The 18,662-nt window shown below is 51.3% G+C and overlaps 1 protein-coding gene and 1 non-coding gene across 2 annotated transcripts in view; one reads left to right on the plus strand and one right to left on the minus strand.

Annotated features, from left to right (window-relative positions):
- Nucleotides 1-18,662, minus strand: part of LOC149364125 (uncharacterized) — a 49,267-nt gene continuing 30,605 nt past the window's right edge. The window contains exons 5-6 of the mRNA XM_089568639.1: nucleotides 17,711-17,899; nucleotides 1-1,996 (exon numbers count right to left, since the gene is read on the minus strand). Coding sequence (XP_089424765.1) covers nucleotides 968-1,996; nucleotides 17,711-17,899 — 1,218 coding nt within the window. The 3' untranslated portion in view covers nucleotides 1-967. The remainder of the gene's footprint in view (nucleotides 1,997-17,710; nucleotides 17,900-18,662) is intronic.
- On the plus strand, nucleotides 16,089-16,161 carry TRNAM-CAU (transfer RNA methionine (anticodon CAU)). Its single transcript has one exon. It is a non-coding gene; the product is annotated as a tRNA-Met (tRNA).

An 18,662-nucleotide genomic window follows, 5' to 3' on the forward strand; every position in this document is an offset into this window, starting at 1 on the left:
CGTAACCCAAAACCACTTTATTGCTCATTTCAACAAGACACATTCCAGGGCGTTCAATCGGTACACAGGCCAGAGAGTACTAGGTGCTAATTAAGGCAATAAAAAACTCATTAAGTAAGACACTGGTGTGGACACATGAAACCTACATAAATCGAAAGGTGTATCAGTAGATGCTTAAATGAAGGCAGTGGTTTTGAGCTCTTTCCTACGCCATGTTGTTCAGTGCAGCACTTTCAGAAGCCAACAGAAAAATCTTTTAGTATTAAAAACTTCGTTGCGGCACTACGCGTTGCGACGACTTCCTTAATTTCCTTGCCGACTACAGACAAAGTAGCCTGAGCATAAAGCCGCCTTCAATTACACGCCCTAGGCGACGTCAATGACATGTCGCGAATCTCATAATTACGGGACTGTCTTTCGATGACTCCACGACCTTCTTCCTGCATTAAATGAGCAAAAAGAAAATGATGCGGGTGACACACATGACGGCGGCGAGGGTATTTAATGAGTTGCTCTTGTGGGAAGTCGTCGTCAATCGAACCACATAGGTACACAAATGAAAGGTTCCTGCCAGCATGTACACTGCGTGTAAGCCGGTAACGTATTGAATTTTCTCATCGCACTCGCAGATCGATTACGAACAGAAGGGGTTTACCCTCCATGATGACACACAACCTTTGCGGAGAGTTTACGTACTCATATTCGTGTGCCGTGTTAAATCAAACTGGAAAGTCCCTCGATACGGCGCGGTGGTCTCAAAAGTGTGTTGCAACGCTAAAAGACAAGACGGCCAGCCGCCCAGCCACGATATTATCTCATTGCTTTCGATTTAGGCTGCGCAGCGCCTGGCCCTCAGTGCTTACTCGAAAACAGAGTATATGAATGCGAAAGCCAATCGTACATATTCATTCGTTGCCCTGCAAGCGAAGTGACGAAAATTTGATTCACCCCTGCCCGTCAATGGTCATCAGTGCAGAAAGACGACAGCCAAGGCAATCACAAGGCACAATAACAACGTGGACAGCGAAGTAGCGCGTGAGGCCACCGCCGATGCTATGTGGACGTCGTAGACCACGGCGGGACCTGGAGACTCGAAGAGGAGCGAGTTAGTGGGCCCGGCTTCTTTGGGTGTAGGCTGTGTCAACGGTGACGAAGGCCATTCACGCGTCACTAGCGGGCGTCCGGAGCGCAACTGGGCATCGTTCTTGAGGTCGTCGTCGTCGCTGTGTGAAGAGGACGATGAAAGACAAGGGACGGACCAGACACGGGCCGTCACGTTACGGCCGTTCGTCAGCTGGAGATGGAAGCATGCTCCGGTGAGCCTAATCTTCTCCTCATTTCCCCAGCTTATGTACACACCTCCAGAGCGAGTCATGTCCAACTTGGCGTACAGAGAGTCCCATCTCTTTGGAAGAACGATCCTGGCTCCAGGTCCTGCAAGCACGACCGCGCGCTTGCCAGCCAGAGCTTTCTGTTGGCAGGAATAGCCAATACCCAGTGACCACTCTGGAAGCGGGCCAGCCATGGCATGCATGCTGTGCTGGGACGAAGACGTGACGGCAGCCTTAGCGTGGTCGAAGTCCTGTTTCTGGTCAGACGGCAGGTCGTAATAGACCACTGACCACGGCAGAACTCTTCGAAGCTTGACCAGAGCTTGCGTGCTCCACGGGTCACTCGAGGATGACCAGACGGTGAGCGTCGAGCCGGGGATTAAGTCCAGGAGCCACAGCAGCTGCGGCATCGAGGCGGACAGCATGGAGGCTCGCACGGGGAACGTGACGCGCGGCACGCGGTACGGGCCGCACACCAGAAGTCGCGCCATGACCTCGACGTGCGCCCAGGTGTAAGAGGTCATGGGCCGCGTAGTCCAGCCCAGAGAGAGAGTGGCCTGCGGGAAGCGGCTGGTGCACAGCTGCAGGAAGTGCTGTGCATCCACGGTGGGCCTGCCGCCGGGACCTTCCACAATGTCCGCGTTGAGCCATAAGTCCCGCAGGTTCTGCAATGAAAGAATATGTCAGGTCGTTATTTCCGCTGCCAGCCATGGACTGAGTTTCTAGGAGCATTTCACGCAACAGTTCTATGTGATTGGAAGCCATGCAAACCCCAGCCAATATGATGGCAAAAAAAGTGTGGCTGCCAAGCACGCGCAGACTGGATTTCGTGACTCCTCAACTGAATGCCGGCGGCGCGCTGTCCCGTTCGCGCCTGGCTGAGCGGATCCTGCCAGATATATTTGTAGAGACCCGACAACGACTTTTGTATGCGATTCATCTCAACAAATTTATTTGGCAGGACCCGCTCAGCCAGGCGGGGACGGGACAGCGCGCCGCCGGCATTCAGTTGAGATGCCCCGAAATCTAATCTCCACAATTTTATTTGGCAGGACCCGCTCAGCCAGGCGGGAACGGGACAGCGCGCCGCCGGCATTCAGTTGAGATGCCCCGAAATCTAATATCCACAATTTTATTTGGCAGGACCCGCTCAGCCAGGCGGGGACGGGACAGCGCGCCGCCGGCATTCAGTTGAGATGCCCCGAAATCTAATCTCCACAATTTTATTTGGCAGGACCCGCTCAGCCAGGCGGGAACGGGACAGCGCGCCGCCGGCATTCAGTTGAGATGCCCCGAAATCTAATCTCCACAATTTTATTTGGCAGGACCCGCTCAGCCAGGCGGGAACGGGACAGCGCGCCGCCGGCATTCAGTTGAGATGCCCCGAAATCTAATCTCCACAAATTTATTTGGCAGGACCCGCTCAGCCAGGCGGGGACGGGACAGCGCGCCGCCGGCATTCAGTTGAGATGCCCCGAAATCTAATCTCCACAATTTTATTTGGCAGGACCCGCTCAGCCAGGCGGGGACGGGACAGCGCGCCGCCGGCATTCAGTTGAGATGCCCCGAAATCTAATCTCCACAATTTTATTTGGCAGGACCCGCTCAGCCAGGCGGGAACGGGACAGCGGGCCGCCGGCATTCAGTTGAGATGCCCCGAAATCTAATCTCCACAAATTTATTTGGCAGGACCCGCTCAGCCAGGCGGGGACGGGACAGCGCGCCGCCGGCATTCAGTTGAGATGCCCCGAAATCTAATCTCCACAATTTTATTTGGCAGGAGCCGCTCAGCCAGGCTGGGACGGGACAGCGCGCCGCCGGCATTCAGTTGAGATGCCCCGAAATCTAATCTCCACAATTTTATTTGGCAGGACCCGCTCAGCCAGGCGGGAACGGGACAGCGCGCGCCGCGCCGGCATTCAGTTGAGCTGCCCCGGAATCTAGTCTTCTCGCGCTTGGCTGGCGTGCTGGGGCTGTCGTCGTCTTCTGCGGCCGGACCACGATGGCGCTCTATTAGTATATGGCGATCATAATTTTTTTTTTTTAGCAGATGGAGGACGAACGCTAGCTGGTTTCTCCTTATGCTGTTCTCATGAGAAATTTTGAGTAATAATTTGATTTACGCGTCTTTCACGTGTGGCTTTAGCCTCGCGGGCCAGAACTTGAAGATCCTGGCGTCTTTCACGGGAAGCTTCTCCTTGGCCAACTCGTACTCGAGCATTTTGTCATCTTTCACGGGCGGCTTGAAGCTCGAGCGCCTGCACCTCGGGGTTCGCACATACCTTTCGTTTGGCCTCAGCCAGCACCTTCTAGGGAATGAAAAGGCCTCTGCACTCATTAGGTAACGCTACCGCAGCTTGCTCGGTTGTCCACACCATACCAAGAATATAGACCAAAAGACAAGAACCGACGGCCGCCAGGAATGGACGCGGTGTCTCTCTCCAACTAGGTCAAACCAACGTATTGGTCAAACAAACGGCAAATTTACTTTCGGCAGTCTGCTAGCCTGTCTCTATTTGTAAGACTTTTTACATCTGCGGTCTCTTATATTGCAACGCCAAACGTATATTTTCGCGTGCGGTGTCAGTATGTGACGCGCAGTACAGAATAGGGCAGTTTTTTTGTTTTTGTCTACGCCGCGTTCATTTGACTCCACGCTCCACAGTGGTTCAGGCGCGTTCGGCTACGGAGCCCAAGGATGCGGGTGCCATCCCGGTCGCGGCGGTCGGGCTTCGATGGAGGCGAAACGCAAAAGACGCCAGTGAACTGCGCGATGTCAGCGCATGTTAAACATCCCCAATTTGTCGAAATTAAGCCGAAAAAGAAACGCTTGATGACAACCACTGCTATGCATACACCGGGAACCTTGGCCTTAAAAGCTAGCTAGTAGGGGTTTGGTTAAAAAAAAATACAAAATTCGATGGAATTAAATATTCTTATAGTAGTGTCATATTTGTTTTTCGTGACACGCGCACATTTTTGCGTGTGGGTCACCTTTACAGAACATTCCACAAAGTTATCTGCGATAGTGCACGATGAACACCTTGCTTTGGGAAGCTAGGACATTTATGATTACAAACTATTAGGGAAATGAAAGGACAAGTAGTAGCACGGTGGTTTGGGCCAGTTGGTTGCTATCCATGATGCAGAAAAGATTCTTAATAAACAGATTCACAACAGCGCTACGAAACAAGGACAGAAGGAACACGAAAAACACAGGTGTTCCTTCGTGTTCGTGTTCCTTCTGTCCTTGTTTCGTAGCGCTGTTGTGAATCTGTTTATTAAGCATGAACCAACTAGCCCACACCAGAATCCTCTTAGAAAAGATTCGCAGCGCAAATAAAACGCGCACAAAAGATGCTGAAAAAACAAGAAAGGATGGTGGAGGACCATCCTCTCTTGTTTGTTCCTTGTCTTCTGTGTGAGTTTTATTTGTGCTGGAAATCTTTTCTGCATTATGGAGAGGGGAAGAACGAAAGTGAACTCGAAGACAATAAACCCAAGATTAAAGTCGCCGCAGTTAACGTCCATAGCATAATTGCACTGAAACAGCTAGGGGGAAAAAAAAGAAAAACAGGCTACAAAAATTCGACTGGACTCAACTCAGCGGTTCATTCTGAGAACGGAAGAACACAAGTACCAGTCGTACATAAGCGGAAATGCTTTTCTTCAAGTAATTTCTAGTATCAACAAGCACTCAGAAACGAAATGCGTAAAACGAAAGAGGTAACGTTCTATTGAATCCATCAGGTGGTCCACCTGTCATTTATAGCATTTTTTTTTACGCTACAGTTTTCAGAAGCAGGAGTCAAATGAAGAGTCGTTCTCAGGCGCTTAGGAGGCATTTGGTCCCAGTACAGCAGCTGCAAGCCTCAGCCAATGTGAGGTCTGTTTTTGAGAAGTGCACGTCATCGAAGACAAAAGGTAACTCCTTTTACAAAAACTACAGCATTAATGTCGACCTTGTCATCAGCCTTGCCGCTACTGTTTGAGAGTGTTGCCATTTACTCAAGAATCAACGTGAAAATATGCGCTTTAATCCAGCCAACGTCCCCGCAGATCTACAATGAGTACTCGGTATGCTGGTGTATTAAGTATATAAGCAGCGCAAGCACGCTTTATTATCTGCCGAGATTCGATTTGTGGCTGCAGAAATGCCAGCCTTAGTGATAAAAAATAGCAAAAAGGCAAAAGCTACATGTGTGTGATAAAGATCAAGAAAAGTAGCTCTTATATGCCGCCTTGGGTCTACACCTTTACCACACCGTGAAAATGTATACCGCCTCGAGCACACACACGCGAAGACACTAAAAACTCCTGCTTCCATCGTGACAGATTAAACATATCTGAACCAGGGTTGAAATGCAATAGTTGCAGAGAGCTAGCGGAGGTAAAAAAAACCATATGTGTAATGTATTCGTATAAATACATACTTCAAATACTCCAGGTGCGAGCGGAAGACCACTCGAACCCGGTTAAGCTTGACAAGATGGTTTTCCAATCGGCTGAAATGCGAACTGGAGGGTTTGGGCTTTAAAACAGGCGGAAATCAGTAGCCTGAGTAATTATCTGTCGACATGCTGAGAGTCACCACAAGAGGATGTGAGGGCTGTCCTGGACATTGACGCAAGGTAGATAACGTTGTCAGTCGGACACATTATCCTCAGCCATTCTCAGTAGGACGAACTTCGGTGTGAAAAGCATTCTTCTGTCCTTTTTCTTTCGGTGGTCCTAATCAGCGCAGCCTTATCATTTCTGCAATACCTTCCTGCGCACGAGTAGTATCCAACTGATAGCCATACCACCTGGGACGCCAAGGATGGCATCAAAGCCAGTAGACTATGGACAAATGAATTTACCGCTGAAAGAACCTTAACATAATATCTCGCTCAACGAACTCGACGACGACTTTAAGCCGCTGTTCTGTTGTCCGAGAAGTCCTAGGAACGTCGTGCTAGCTACCCCCACGCGGAAGTGACAAAGGTAAGAAAACATTGGCCAAGCCACCTCAAATGAACAGCGGCTAAGTCGTACAGAAAAGCGCCCTTACCTCGAGGGGGGCGCTCTCCATGTCCACAAAGGCGCTGTCCAGAACCTCGCTGGACTTGAAGTCCAGCTTGAGCGTCACGTTCCGGGGCGACCCGCACACTATGCGCAGAAACTCCCTCAGGCTCAGGTCCCACGAACGTACCGGCGGGTGGGCCATAACGGCCATACCTTCCGCCTGGCTCACGTCTGCCTCGACGTACGGCGCTACGCGACCACTCAGTGCCTGCTCCAGCTTCCAGCGACTGTTGGTGCCGTGCGACCACTCGATCAAAGACAGGTCTTCGTCGGTCATCGTCGCTCCGTGGATCGGCGGCAACAATGACACCAACACCAGCGCCAAGGCGAGGCTAAGTCTTCCGGCAAGGAGACAGTCCACCGTCCCCGCTGGGGTCCTGCGGAGCACCATGGTTCTCGCCACGGACCCGCCGCCACCGACGCGACCCTGTCGTCACTCCTCGCCCGTTGTTACGAGCACGCACGGGCTGCCTCCAGGAAGCGGGGTGGCCGCACGGGCTCGCGCTCGCTGTTATCGCAGAGGCCACGCGACGCAAGGCCAATATGGGAGGCTCGTCCCTCTCGTTTGTCGTTGTCCCTCGTCACCGCACGCGGGCGCCTCTGGTCGCTGCTGCTGCTGCCACTCGCCGCAGCCCTGATCGCGCGTCGCTCCCGCCGGTCCGCGCTAAATTGCCGCGCTGATGCCACTTTCCGTGACCCACATACACATGTCAATTCTTGGCGCCGTCTTGCTGCTACGCGCGCGTACTAACACCACTGTGGACCCGCTCCAATGATGACGCCGCCGACGGCGGCGATGAAGAGGAGAAGGCGCGAGAGTGTCGGTTGGCGCCGCGCGCTTCCTTTGCTTCTCGGCGGTCGCCGGTTGCGTCCGAGCGCGTCTTGGGCACTCGCGCCTGGCTTGATCGGGTTCGGATGCGTATCCGCTCGGGTAGCACACAGTCCGTTAGCAGGGAGGGCAGTAAAGCGCGTGAGGCCTTCACGATAGAAGACCTTGTATTTGACAAACTTTCAGTTCTCACGTATAAGAGTAACGTTCCGTCCGGTGGTCGTGATCAAAACAGCTATAGCGTCTTTAGATTGGCAGTTAGATGAACATATGCGTTCACATATATGCTCAATTTTGGAGAAGATATATATATATATAGCTCATCTGAACAGCCCGAGTGTTACGTCCTCATGACGGCGGATTGATGCGTATCGCGTTAATGTCACGCGCTCAAAAGAAGTAAATAAAAGCTGTGTTAAAACGTGTCGTCAGTAAAAAAACGGCTCGTGTCGCAGAAAAAGCTGACTGCTTATAAAATCAATGCTAAACCATGCATGAAGTCAGGGCTAACAATTGTCTACCCTGAAAGTAGGTCTTCAAAGAGAGAGGGGATAAAAAAGGGGAGGGGGAAGTTCTGATTATTGTGCTTCAGATAACGATAATTAATTAATTTCGGAAGAAACAGCCACATCAAATTTTTGGCGCATGCAAAGTTTGCAGAGAACGTTCAAGGAAGTATTGTCATCTTATGTGTTACCTGACAGTGAAGATGTATCTAGCAAGACGTAAGGAAGGCTTTGATGCACACCAAAGCCTTTGATCCACAATTATGATTGTGACGACCTAGGTCTCTTTACGCGTAAAAGTAAAGCTACCATCGTAATGAAATGACCATCATACAGTAACAATCAAGGTCTGCTGGCATGCACAGGTTGGAACGCAGGATTAGTAATTACTATCTCGCGCCTTTAACCGAGCGCGTGTTTTCAGGGAAGAATCTCAGCGCCTTTGCTTATCTAATGGTTAAATAAGAGCAACTGCCTACGTCACCACGGACGAATTTCGCTTCTGAAAAAATATCGCGTTATCTTGGTCTCATAAAAACAATTTGGCTTCCAGGAATAAAAATTAATACGTAATCAGTCGTGCTCCTATTTTTTTTTTGCCTCTGAATTTTTCTCCACTGATCTGGGAACATGCAGCTCATAATATGGGCAGACACCAACTAGACCGCGTCAAAAACCCACAGTTTCATTTCAACAGCGCTAAGGCTGCAACTGTTAAGAGGAAGCTGCAGCAAAAACAGCAAAAAATTTCGAAGAAAATGCCACCGTTAACTATTCTGCAGTAAGATCAGTGATCCCTTCTTTCCCTTTACAACAGAAGATATTCAAATACGTCACGCGCAAACCTTGAACATGTCTGCGGAAGATTTAAAGCAATCGAGGCATGAAATGTTCACTGCTCAGCATGCACCTAACCTGGTGTGCTTGAACTGTTTTTGCTTGTTTTTTTTGTTTTCTCTTTTTACAAGTGGAAGCGTTTTAGCGCAGACGGGGGCAACTTTGTTCCAACGTCTACACCCGAGTCACTAACAAGGGAGCAAAAAGGGGGCACTGGTGCGTTTCTGGTAAAACAAGAGAGAAAATAAGGGATAGAAAAAGAAAACGCTTTGCGAAAGGCAAGCAAAAAACTGAGCTTGCATCACACGAAGACACACGGATATATACACACAAAAAGTCGAGTTCCCGTTGTGCTGTCAGCAAGTTCCTCTTCGGGTGCCGTTGCTTCGCTCAGAGCAGCAGCTGCTCTCCGGAGGAGGGCCTCTTAACAAGGACCTGGAAGGAGTCCAGGGGCGCTGGCAGCGGATCCCTCGCGTCGCAAGCGTGGAGGCGCGCGGACCCGTTGCCGGGTCGCAAGATGGCGCCCAACAACAACCTGCCGTCCGCCGGAAGCGGGTGGCTGCGTCCGACGAAAGCGTCTCCGACCGCCACTGGCGCAACGTTGGCAGACGCTGGCTCGGACAGCAGCTTGCTGCTGTTGCTGCCGTCGACCCACTCAAAGATTACTCCTCGTGACTCGACCAGGAACTCGAAGATGAGCGCCACCTGTGGGAGTATGTGTGCAGCACAGTTCGGTTCCAGCGGTTACACATTTGCAAATCTTGATGACCAATGGATCATGTGGTCCCGTTAAATTCCAGGACTGCTCATGTTTGGGCTACCCTGAAAGGCGTCATCGTCATCATCATCATCAGCCTGACTACGCCCACTGCAGGGCAAAGGCCTCTCCCATGTCTCACCAATTAACCCTGTCCTTCGCCAGTTGAGGCCATCGTATTCCTGCAAATTTTTTTATCTCATCCGCCCACCTAACTTTCTGCCGGCTCCTGCTACGCTTGCCTTCTCTTGGAATCCACTCCGTTACCTTTAAGGACCAGCGGTTACCTTGCATTCGCATTACATGCCCCGCCCAAGCCCACTTCTTCCTCTTGATTTCAACTAGGATGTCATTAACCCGCGTTTGTTCTCTCACCCACTCCGCCCGCTTCCGATCTCTTAACGTTACACCTATCATTTTTCTTTTGATAGCTCGCTGCGTTGTCCTTAACTTAAACTGAACCCTCTTTGTTAGCCTCCACGTTTCTGCCCCATAGGTGAATACCGATAAGATACAGCTGTTGTAGACTTTTCTCTTCAGGGATATTGGTAAACTGCCATTCATGATGTGAGAGAACCTGCCATATGCGCTCCACCCCATTCTTATTCTTCTAGTTATTTCCTTCTCACGATCCGGATCAGCTGTCACTGCCTGCTCTAAATAGACGTATTATCTTACTACTTCCAAGGGCTATGTACTGAAATTCACTTGAACAACGTACAGTCGAGGACAAAAGACCGTGGACAGCGCGGTACTTAACGGTAGCAGTTAACGAATAGGTCGGATTTGGCCGGTTAGTCTGATCGTACGTTGGTCAGCGGTACTTCGTCCGCTCGTCCGGCGACACGTTGCCGGTTGGGGCAGCAACTCCAAACTTCGTGCGACAAAACTGAAGCAAAAAACTAATTTATTGAAGACGAGACCAAAACACAACGAACTTAAGAAGAAGGCGGTTTAAAGAAAGGCTGTCAAAAAGGGCTGTTTAAAAAAAGGGCTGTAGAAAAGCGGCCGAGACTGAGACTCGGCGCGCTCCTTCCGCTCTTTGTTTGCAGCGGTTTTTATCCCCTCGATAATTGGGCGGAGCTTTAATAAACCGGCTCTCGCCCAATTCCAACCAATACTGCTGCAGTGGCACTGCGCATACAAGTAGGCGGAGCCCAGTGCACGCCAGGGCCCGACTCTGGAGGCGCCACTGCTTAGCTAGACAGTCGGGGGTTTAAGGAGTCGTCGACCTTATTGTCCCCAGCCCCACTTCTATGTTTGTCAAGGGATCCTTTCAAGGGGTCGTCGGCCCCTTGGTCCCCGACAAGGCGGTCGCGGTCTTTCCCGCAGCCTTGGACGGCATCCGAAGCGCGCGACCCGCTGTCGCCATTCCTAACCCCTCCCGACTTCAGACGGACACGGTAGGGGGGGAATTAGCCTACGGGCGCCGTAGGCTTCTGCCTTAACACCTCCCCACCAAGAATGTTGGGTGGACGCTCGCCGTACACACAACATACCAAAGCGCTCAAAAGTACAAAAGACCCGGCCGTGAACAGCAAAAAAAAAAAAACCCGACAGCACACACAAAAAAAAACGGATCTCAACTGAGCACTGTACGAACAATATAAAAAAGGAGCGCTTCTGCGTCCTACTAACAACTGCACAAAGAGCATGTTCAAGACCACATGATGCATGCATCAATACTCACACTCCTTAACTTCTTTTCACAAGCAACCACAACAGTCGAAACACTTGTAACATGGGAGTCCAACATCAATGCACTTGAGTTCACAGTCCACCACGTTCCCCCATGTTCCCCCACTCTCACCCACTGCCCCATTGTGTGCCCGAGCCAAGGAACATTTTTACGCTTTATGCGACCTGGCATTGGCAGAGTGGGCTAAGGCTGAGGACATAGGTATTCGTCGCTAGCCACCAGGATCGAACCCCTGATCGGTTCTCATAATAGTAAACATTACGTGCCGCAGCGTGCACAATCCCCACATTCTTCCTGCTTTCCGCGGTCGCTCATCTCCTACCGCAGTGGAGCCGCCGCCCGTATGCGCATACGGTGCACAAGCCTCCGCACAAGGCTCTAAGTGCTTGTGCCTAGAGGGCCCTCTTGAATGTGGCATGGCCAGCTCAACCAATTCGTCGTAACTGCCCTCTAGGTTTGCGATCCACCTGCTGCGGAGACCCGCCAGGAGATTGCAGGATGGGTCGCGTTTCGACCCTATCAGCGGCGGTGTATCTTCGCCTCCTTCAGGGAGTGAGATGAATTCGTCGTCTTCGTCATTGCTCAGACTCCTTTCATCGACCGCCATACTCATTGCGGTGTTACCTGAATCCGAGTTTCTCGGATCGGAACAGTCTGGCTCACCCAGCTGTTCTTCCGGCTTCTCGGAAGCTACAGCCTGTGCTACGGATGCTTTCTGAGCCATGCCGCTCTCGCCACACCCTGCTTTACATACTGCCGCTTCAGCTGGCAACAAAATGTCGCGCTGGGCAACCCGGCCGGCCAAGCATTCCACGTCGTCGCGCTCATCAGTGCCATTAGTATCACTAACAGCATGCTCGCCTGCCTTGGAAAATACGACCTGCTCTGTCTGATCACTGGCCGAATTCTTCTCAGGCACATCCGTGGAGCTCACCTCCACCTTGGGATTCAAAGACTCCTGGTCTTTGTCAACAGTAATGCCTGACTCCACAACTCGCGGCTCCTCAACGCTAGTGATCGCAGCCCGGTCTACAGGAACCCGAGGTTCCTCTTGACTGCTCTCTAACGGAACCGACTGCATGCAGCTGCTGCTATCCGCTTTACTCACTACTTTGATCAGCGTTTGATCAGCGTCCCATACAATACGGTAGGACGGCAACTGTGACGTCTCCGTCAGTGCACTGGCCGCTCTCCGTGAGCGTTCCTCCTTCAAAATCCTTTTCTTCTCCTGCCGTAGCTTCTCTTCGGCTATCGCTAGCTGACGCTTGAGGTCTAGAATGTACGCGTCGCTTCTTTCCTTTTGTCTGGCTCTCTCGGCCTCTGACAGTTGTGCCCGCTGAGCGCCATACCCATAGCCATATCCACTCCGCCAACCAAATGTTGCCATTCTGCCTTGGTTAATTCTAACCCTGCGGCTCAAGCACACCCGGGGAAAGTGAGGTGAGACTGGAGAAACTCACTCTATTATCGGGCTGTCGATCATGGCACTTGAAGCGCAGCAGCGGCAGGTTGCGTCCATAGGCGCAGATGAGTGGCCGGCATCCACAGCTCGCAGTAGGCTCATCACGTCCTCCCGGTAGACGAGGTCGGCAATCGCAGGTGCCGCCGAAGTCGCAGCGCTTCGCTCCGTCGGTCTCTCTTCGCTCACTCCTTGGCGCTGTCGTGGAGTCTTGGCTCCGGGAAGCCTACGGCGCCCGTAGGCTAATTCCCCCCCTACCGTGTCCGTCTGAAGTCGGGAGGGGTTAGGAATGGCGACAGCGGGTCGCGCGCTTCGGATGCCGTCCAAGGCTGCGGGAAAGACCGCGACCGCCTTGTCGGGGACCAAGGGGCCGACGACCCCTTGAAAGGATCCCTTGACAAACATAGAAGTGGGGCTGGGGACAATAAGGTCGACGACTCCTTAAACCCCCGACTGTCTAGCTAAGCAGTGGCGCCTCCAGAGTCGGGCCCTGGCGTGCACTGGGCTCCGCCTACTTGTATGCGCAGTGCCACTGCAGCAGTATTGGTTGGAATTGGGCGAGAGCCGGTTTATTAAAGCTCCGCCCAATTATCGAGGGGATAAAAACCGCTGCAAACAAAGAGCGGAAGGAGCGCGCCGAGTCTCAGTCTCGGCCGCTTTTCTACAGCCCTTTTTTTAAACAGCCCTTTTTGACAGCCTTTCTTTAAACCGCCTTCTTCTTAAGTTCGTTGTGTTTTGGTCTCGTCTTCAATAAATTAGTTTTTTGCTTCAGTTTTGTCGCACGAAGTTTGGAGTTGCTGCCCCAACCGGCAACGTGTCGCCGGACGAGCGGACGAAGTACCGCTGACCAACGTACGATCAGACTAACCGGCCAAATCCGACCTATTCGTTAACTGGTGCCGTGACCAGGATAGTCCGAGCGGCTTTCTGCGAGCGGTTGGAGGCAGTACCTTCTGGAAGATTGACGGGGCAACATCTTGGTAAGAAGCCCCGGGGACCAACAGACAAAACTGATTTAATCAAGACGAGACCGAAATACAAACACTTAAAGAAAAGGCGGTTTAAAGAAAGGCTGTTAAAAAAGGCCGTCGAAAAGCGGCCGAGACTGGGACTCGGCGCGCTCGTTCCGCTCTTTGTTTGCAGCGGTTTTTATCCCCTCGATAATTGGGCGGAGCTTTAATAAACCGGCTCTCGCCCAATTCCAACCAATACTGCTGCAGTGGCACTGCGCATACAAGTAGGCGGAGCCCAGTGCACGCCAGGGCCCGACTCTGGAGGCGCCACTGCTTAGCTAGACAGTCGGGGGTTTAAGGAGTCGTCGACCTTATTGTCCCCAGCCCCACTTCTATGTTTGTCAAGGGATCCTTTCAAGGGGTCGTCGGCCCCTTGGTCCCCGACAAGGCGGTCGCGGTCTTTCCCGCAGCCTTGGACGGCATCCGAAGCGCGCGACCCGCTGTCGCCATTCCTAACCCCTCCCGACTTCAGACGGACACGGTAGGGGGGGAATTAGCCTACGGGCGCCGTAGGCTTCTGCCTTAACAGTAGCTCCGGTATTAGCCGCCGATTGCGAAGGTGACAGGATTTGGGCTTTCGCCTTGTGGGTTTCTAAGTGGACACAGGCCGCCACCCACCGCGGGTTCGAGCTTCGCGCGAGCCAAGGGCCCCGATCAGCCGTCACCACACACACACACCGATGCAGTGCACTCAACCTCCGCTGGGAGGAGAGCGATTCGCCGCAAAGAAATAGGCCTCCAAGTTCACAAAGGAGACGTTTATTCACGTCGTCCTTCAGCAGATACACAAACACTCAATAGTCACCCCGTCCCGGGGGCGCGCGAGGAGCAAGGCTCCGCTGCGCGCACGAAGCGACTAGAGCAATGCGCGCCGCTAGCACGCCGCTGCAGGAGAATGTCCCCGCGGCAGTGCTGTGATCTCTCTCTCTCGTGTCGACCGTTGGGCCGGTTGCGAGAGAGAGTGGGCAATCAACGCAAGGTACGCCTGTCAGAGGTCGCTGGACCCCCGCTGGACAGGCTCGAGCCGCTGCAGGTCAGAGGACACGTGCGGCCGAGCTCGAGTAAGCACTCGTCCGAACGGCAAAGGCCGGCACGGACAAACAGTAGCGTACGCACCTTACGCTGTCTCGGAGGGCTCTCTCTCTGGGCCCCGCTCGGACGGTCGCGCGGCGCGCGGCCGCCCAAAGCGGGTCCCGAATTCCCGCCAAAAGGCGCCAATGGCAAAGGCCCTTGGGGAGCCGGGACGGAGCTGTGGCCAAATGACAGTGATTAGCCACCTAGCCGCCTCTCCACCGCCTGAGGCGGGAGCAAGGGAAAGAGGAGAAACAACGAGGGAAGCCGGCACAGCCGCGCAAAGGCAACGGCGGAAAGCCAGGATTCCCACAGCCTCCACATGTTTGGTGGCCATAGCCGGCGGCTAGTAATGAGCTAGCTTCGCTTACGGAGCCAGCGGTCCACAGACTTATGTTCCCGACTGTACACACTCACAACACTGCGTGTTGATGACGGGTACAAGAAATCCACATCGCCGTGCAGGGGTCTCAACTTATCTCTCCACGCGGGCTGCATTGACACTCTCTCACATGGACAAGTAGCCAAAAAAGGGAGATGTGGGGAAGGGCAAGAGGGCACTTAATTCTTCTATCGCCTCGAACATAGCGAAAGACAAGCGATGACTTGCAGTCCGATATGGTGTGAAGGTAGGAGAGTACTATCTTTTAATTTCCACACAAAGCATGCATGTCTAGCCGCTGAATCGCCCCTAACATACGGCGAGCAGGAGGCCGATGTCAAACTGTGAGCAGCGATCAAGACATGTGATACGGATAGGAAAGGTACGAAGAAGTCATTGGCACGGCGCTTCCGGAAGGAAGGAAGAAATAATGTGGGCATTTTTTATTTTTTTATTTTATTACTATTCCACTAAGAACCAAATTCCTGGAATTGATTGACTGATATCCTTTATTTTGAGAGGAAGGCACGAGGCCACTGTAAGGGGATTATTTAATTAGACGACTACAAAAAAAAAAAAAAGAGGGAGACTGACGACGTGACTTCCAAGGTGTCGGATGCTGGTTTCCAATGTTCCCATCGTTGTTTTTTTTTTTTTTGTAAGGTAGCATTCATCGTATTTTCGTTATTTTCTTATTGTTAAATATATTTTATTACCTGGCGTGTATATGCGTCTGCTAGGCGGCTATTTATCCACGAGGATCTTTGTTTGTAAAGTTACCCGTTTCCATGCTGGAGACCATAACTACAAAACTCGATTTAGTGATGCCTGTACCGCATATTGCATGAAAACATATTGCATGAAAGCTTCAAGAAAACACGAAAATTTTTACAAAGGGCCCCGAAGTGGGAGGTGCTAGTTAAATGCGCGTAAATACGGCATTAGGGCCTCTTGCTGCAGAACCGAAGTTAACATGTTCGATCTTCAAAACTCGCAGTGTAACACGTGAGCACTGTTCGCGAGTCGATGAGAAAGCGCGCAAAAGTTCACAACGCCCGTCTATCACAAAACAACTGCCTGACCAGCGACATTCAGTTGTAGAACATACAAGTATGTATCTAAGCGGCCCACCGCACATCCGCCTCGGTAGCGCAGTAGGCAGCGCGTCAGTCTCATAATCTGAAGGTCGTGAGTTCGATCCTCACCCGGGGCAAGGCGGTGATTTTTTTTTTTTTACTTTATAAGTATGTTTCAAGTGTTCTAGTCTAACCTTAATGTTTTTTTAGTTCTCGAGCAATTCTGAGCGACTGAGGTAGCCTTTACTCGGGGTGAATGAAGGTTTAGTGAACGGCTCAATGTTGAGGACTAACCACAATAATCGAAGTTCAGGTTGCTGGTAGCATGCTAGCTTATCTCTCTTTTTTCCTTATATGAACAGGGGAAACTCTTGAAAACTACCTTATCGTAATAATTTACGTTATCTACCGCTGGGCAGCTACGTTTGAGGCCTATTCATGCGTGCCCCTCAGAGGAGACTGATAAAAATGACGGAATGAGCCAGGCCTCTACCCTAGCTGTGTTTCGTGCACTGCAGGAGGTGTATGTAGTTTATTCTCGGGTCCACTATTTTACTCGTTATCATCTGTCTAGCAGCACCGTCATTTCAGCAAAGATAAGGCAAACTATGAAATGCTAGGCCGACATGCCATCTCTCAAGTGAGAAGCAGGATTATACAGAGCATCTATGCGCGGTTTGGATAGAGTGAAGAACTGAGCGGGAGATTGCAGAGTCAAAGTGAGGCGAAAGGAAAAGCAGACAGCAACTTTTGGCACCACTAATGCATCGCAAGCAGGGGAATATCCGATTATCCCTTAAATAATGTGGCATGTAGTCAAAAATAATTTTGACCAACTAGATAGCGCATGAAAGAGGGAAATAAAATAGGCCAAGCTAAGGAAAACGTGTCATTGGAATATAAATAAATTAAAAAAAAAATAAACAGAGAAACGGAGACAGTTACCCCCATCAAGGCTTCCCTGCTGAACATAAGAGCCCGGCGACAGAGGCGTTTTTGTTTTTACTTCAACGATCTTTGTCATCGCGAGGCCCCTTCTCTTTTCTTTGTGCTCTGCCTTCGGTAGTAGTTTGCTTACAGCGATATGCTCAATATTTTCGAGCCCCCGAGCTAACATACTCGCTCTCTGAATACCTCCTACGGGAGATAGACGTGCGAGGCATAATTCTCAAGGAAAGCGAAGATATTCCTTCCCAGCTTATTCCAAATCCTGTGAGCTTGTCTGTGATGAGGGCTACCGAGGTCAGCTATAAACGTTGAAATGCACAAGGAAGGATACGTCTCTTCGCATGCACCTTCCAGCACCCGTGTTAAGCAGCGCGTGAATAATGCACGGTCTGAATCGCATATACAGGCACGGCAGTAGAGTAAATGCCTGTTCTCTTAAATGACAGGCACTGCGCTAAAAAGACCACAGTATAGATAGGAAACAAATGCGATTTGCTGATTATCCTAACTAAACTCAGAAGGAGGCGGGAAGAGCAAAGAACCAATGATCACTTGTGGTCGCAGAGTGGGCTACAAGAATAGGGAAGTGTTGTCGAGGTAGAATTATGGTGTTATAAAATTTACTGGGGATAGGGCGCGGAAAAAGCTAACGGGAGACAAGGGTGCGTAGAGACCACCGAAAGAAACTTTTGTTTTACCACGGACTCAACAGGGCTATGACGATGTTGATAATGGTACCTGTCCCCCGGGCAGTACGCAGCCCACAGAGACCACCTTGCAGGGTGAGAAGCTGCCGTCAAAGTACGCCCTGCCCACTAACGTGGGCGAGCCGCCCTCCAGTCCTCCGTAGACCCCTCCCTCGGTGGTGTTGCACCGGTCCTGGCACTGATGCCAGCGCTCGATCGGGTAGCCAGGGCTGTTCCTCACCTGCGACCGAGGGCCAGCAGTGCGCCTTGCATCGTGCTTTTGTTCTGGTCGCGCTATTATTTATACACAACCTTAAAGCAGCTCGATGAGCATTGGCCGCTTCGAGGGACACTCAGAACCAACTGAAGTCTGTTGCGGTCAGTACTGATAGTTTGCTGTATGGACAGTTTACTGCGTTCTAATCACACCTTAGAGGAGACTCTCACCGTAAATGGCGCTTTTGTAAGCTCAAAAATAGCCAAAAAGGGTATACACAGGAATCGCCGCCATCAGCAGTTTCTGCATGCAAGCTATAGTGACGCCTAGAGAGCTTTGTTTTTTTCTTTGTGGGGGGAATTCTTGAGGCCAGACTACACCGCCTTCCACACCCAGGCGGTGATCACAGCGCCCCTTTCAGTACTGACGTCACGAGTTTGAGTTGAGTGGAGGGAAATTTTTAATGGTGCTTTTTTTTTAGCAATAAATACGTCCTTCGCTGCCAGGAGAGAGATAAACAACTTAATTTGTCTGCAAATCAAACGGTGGGTGTACAAACATTAACATAGCCAGAAACGGCTGTAGGGCTGTAGGAGTGGTATGAGGACTGCCAGGGGTCCATGAATGTAAAGTCAATAAATCCCAATTCTGCGTATACGGGTACTGAGTCATTAGCGCTATCGGCTCATACCTTTAAGGCGGAGCTTAGATGTCCCTTCCAATTTTTTGTTTCTTGAAAGCTTTCGTCCTTGGCCAATAAGAAAGCTAACCAGCAGGACGTACGCAA

Source organism: Amblyomma mixtum, chromosome 2 (genome assembly GCF_055824585.1).
Source record: "Amblyomma mixtum isolate Tamu chromosome 2, ASM5582458v1, whole genome shotgun sequence".
Classification (NCBI taxonomy): domain Eukaryota; kingdom Metazoa; phylum Arthropoda; class Arachnida; order Ixodida; family Ixodidae; genus Amblyomma; species Amblyomma mixtum.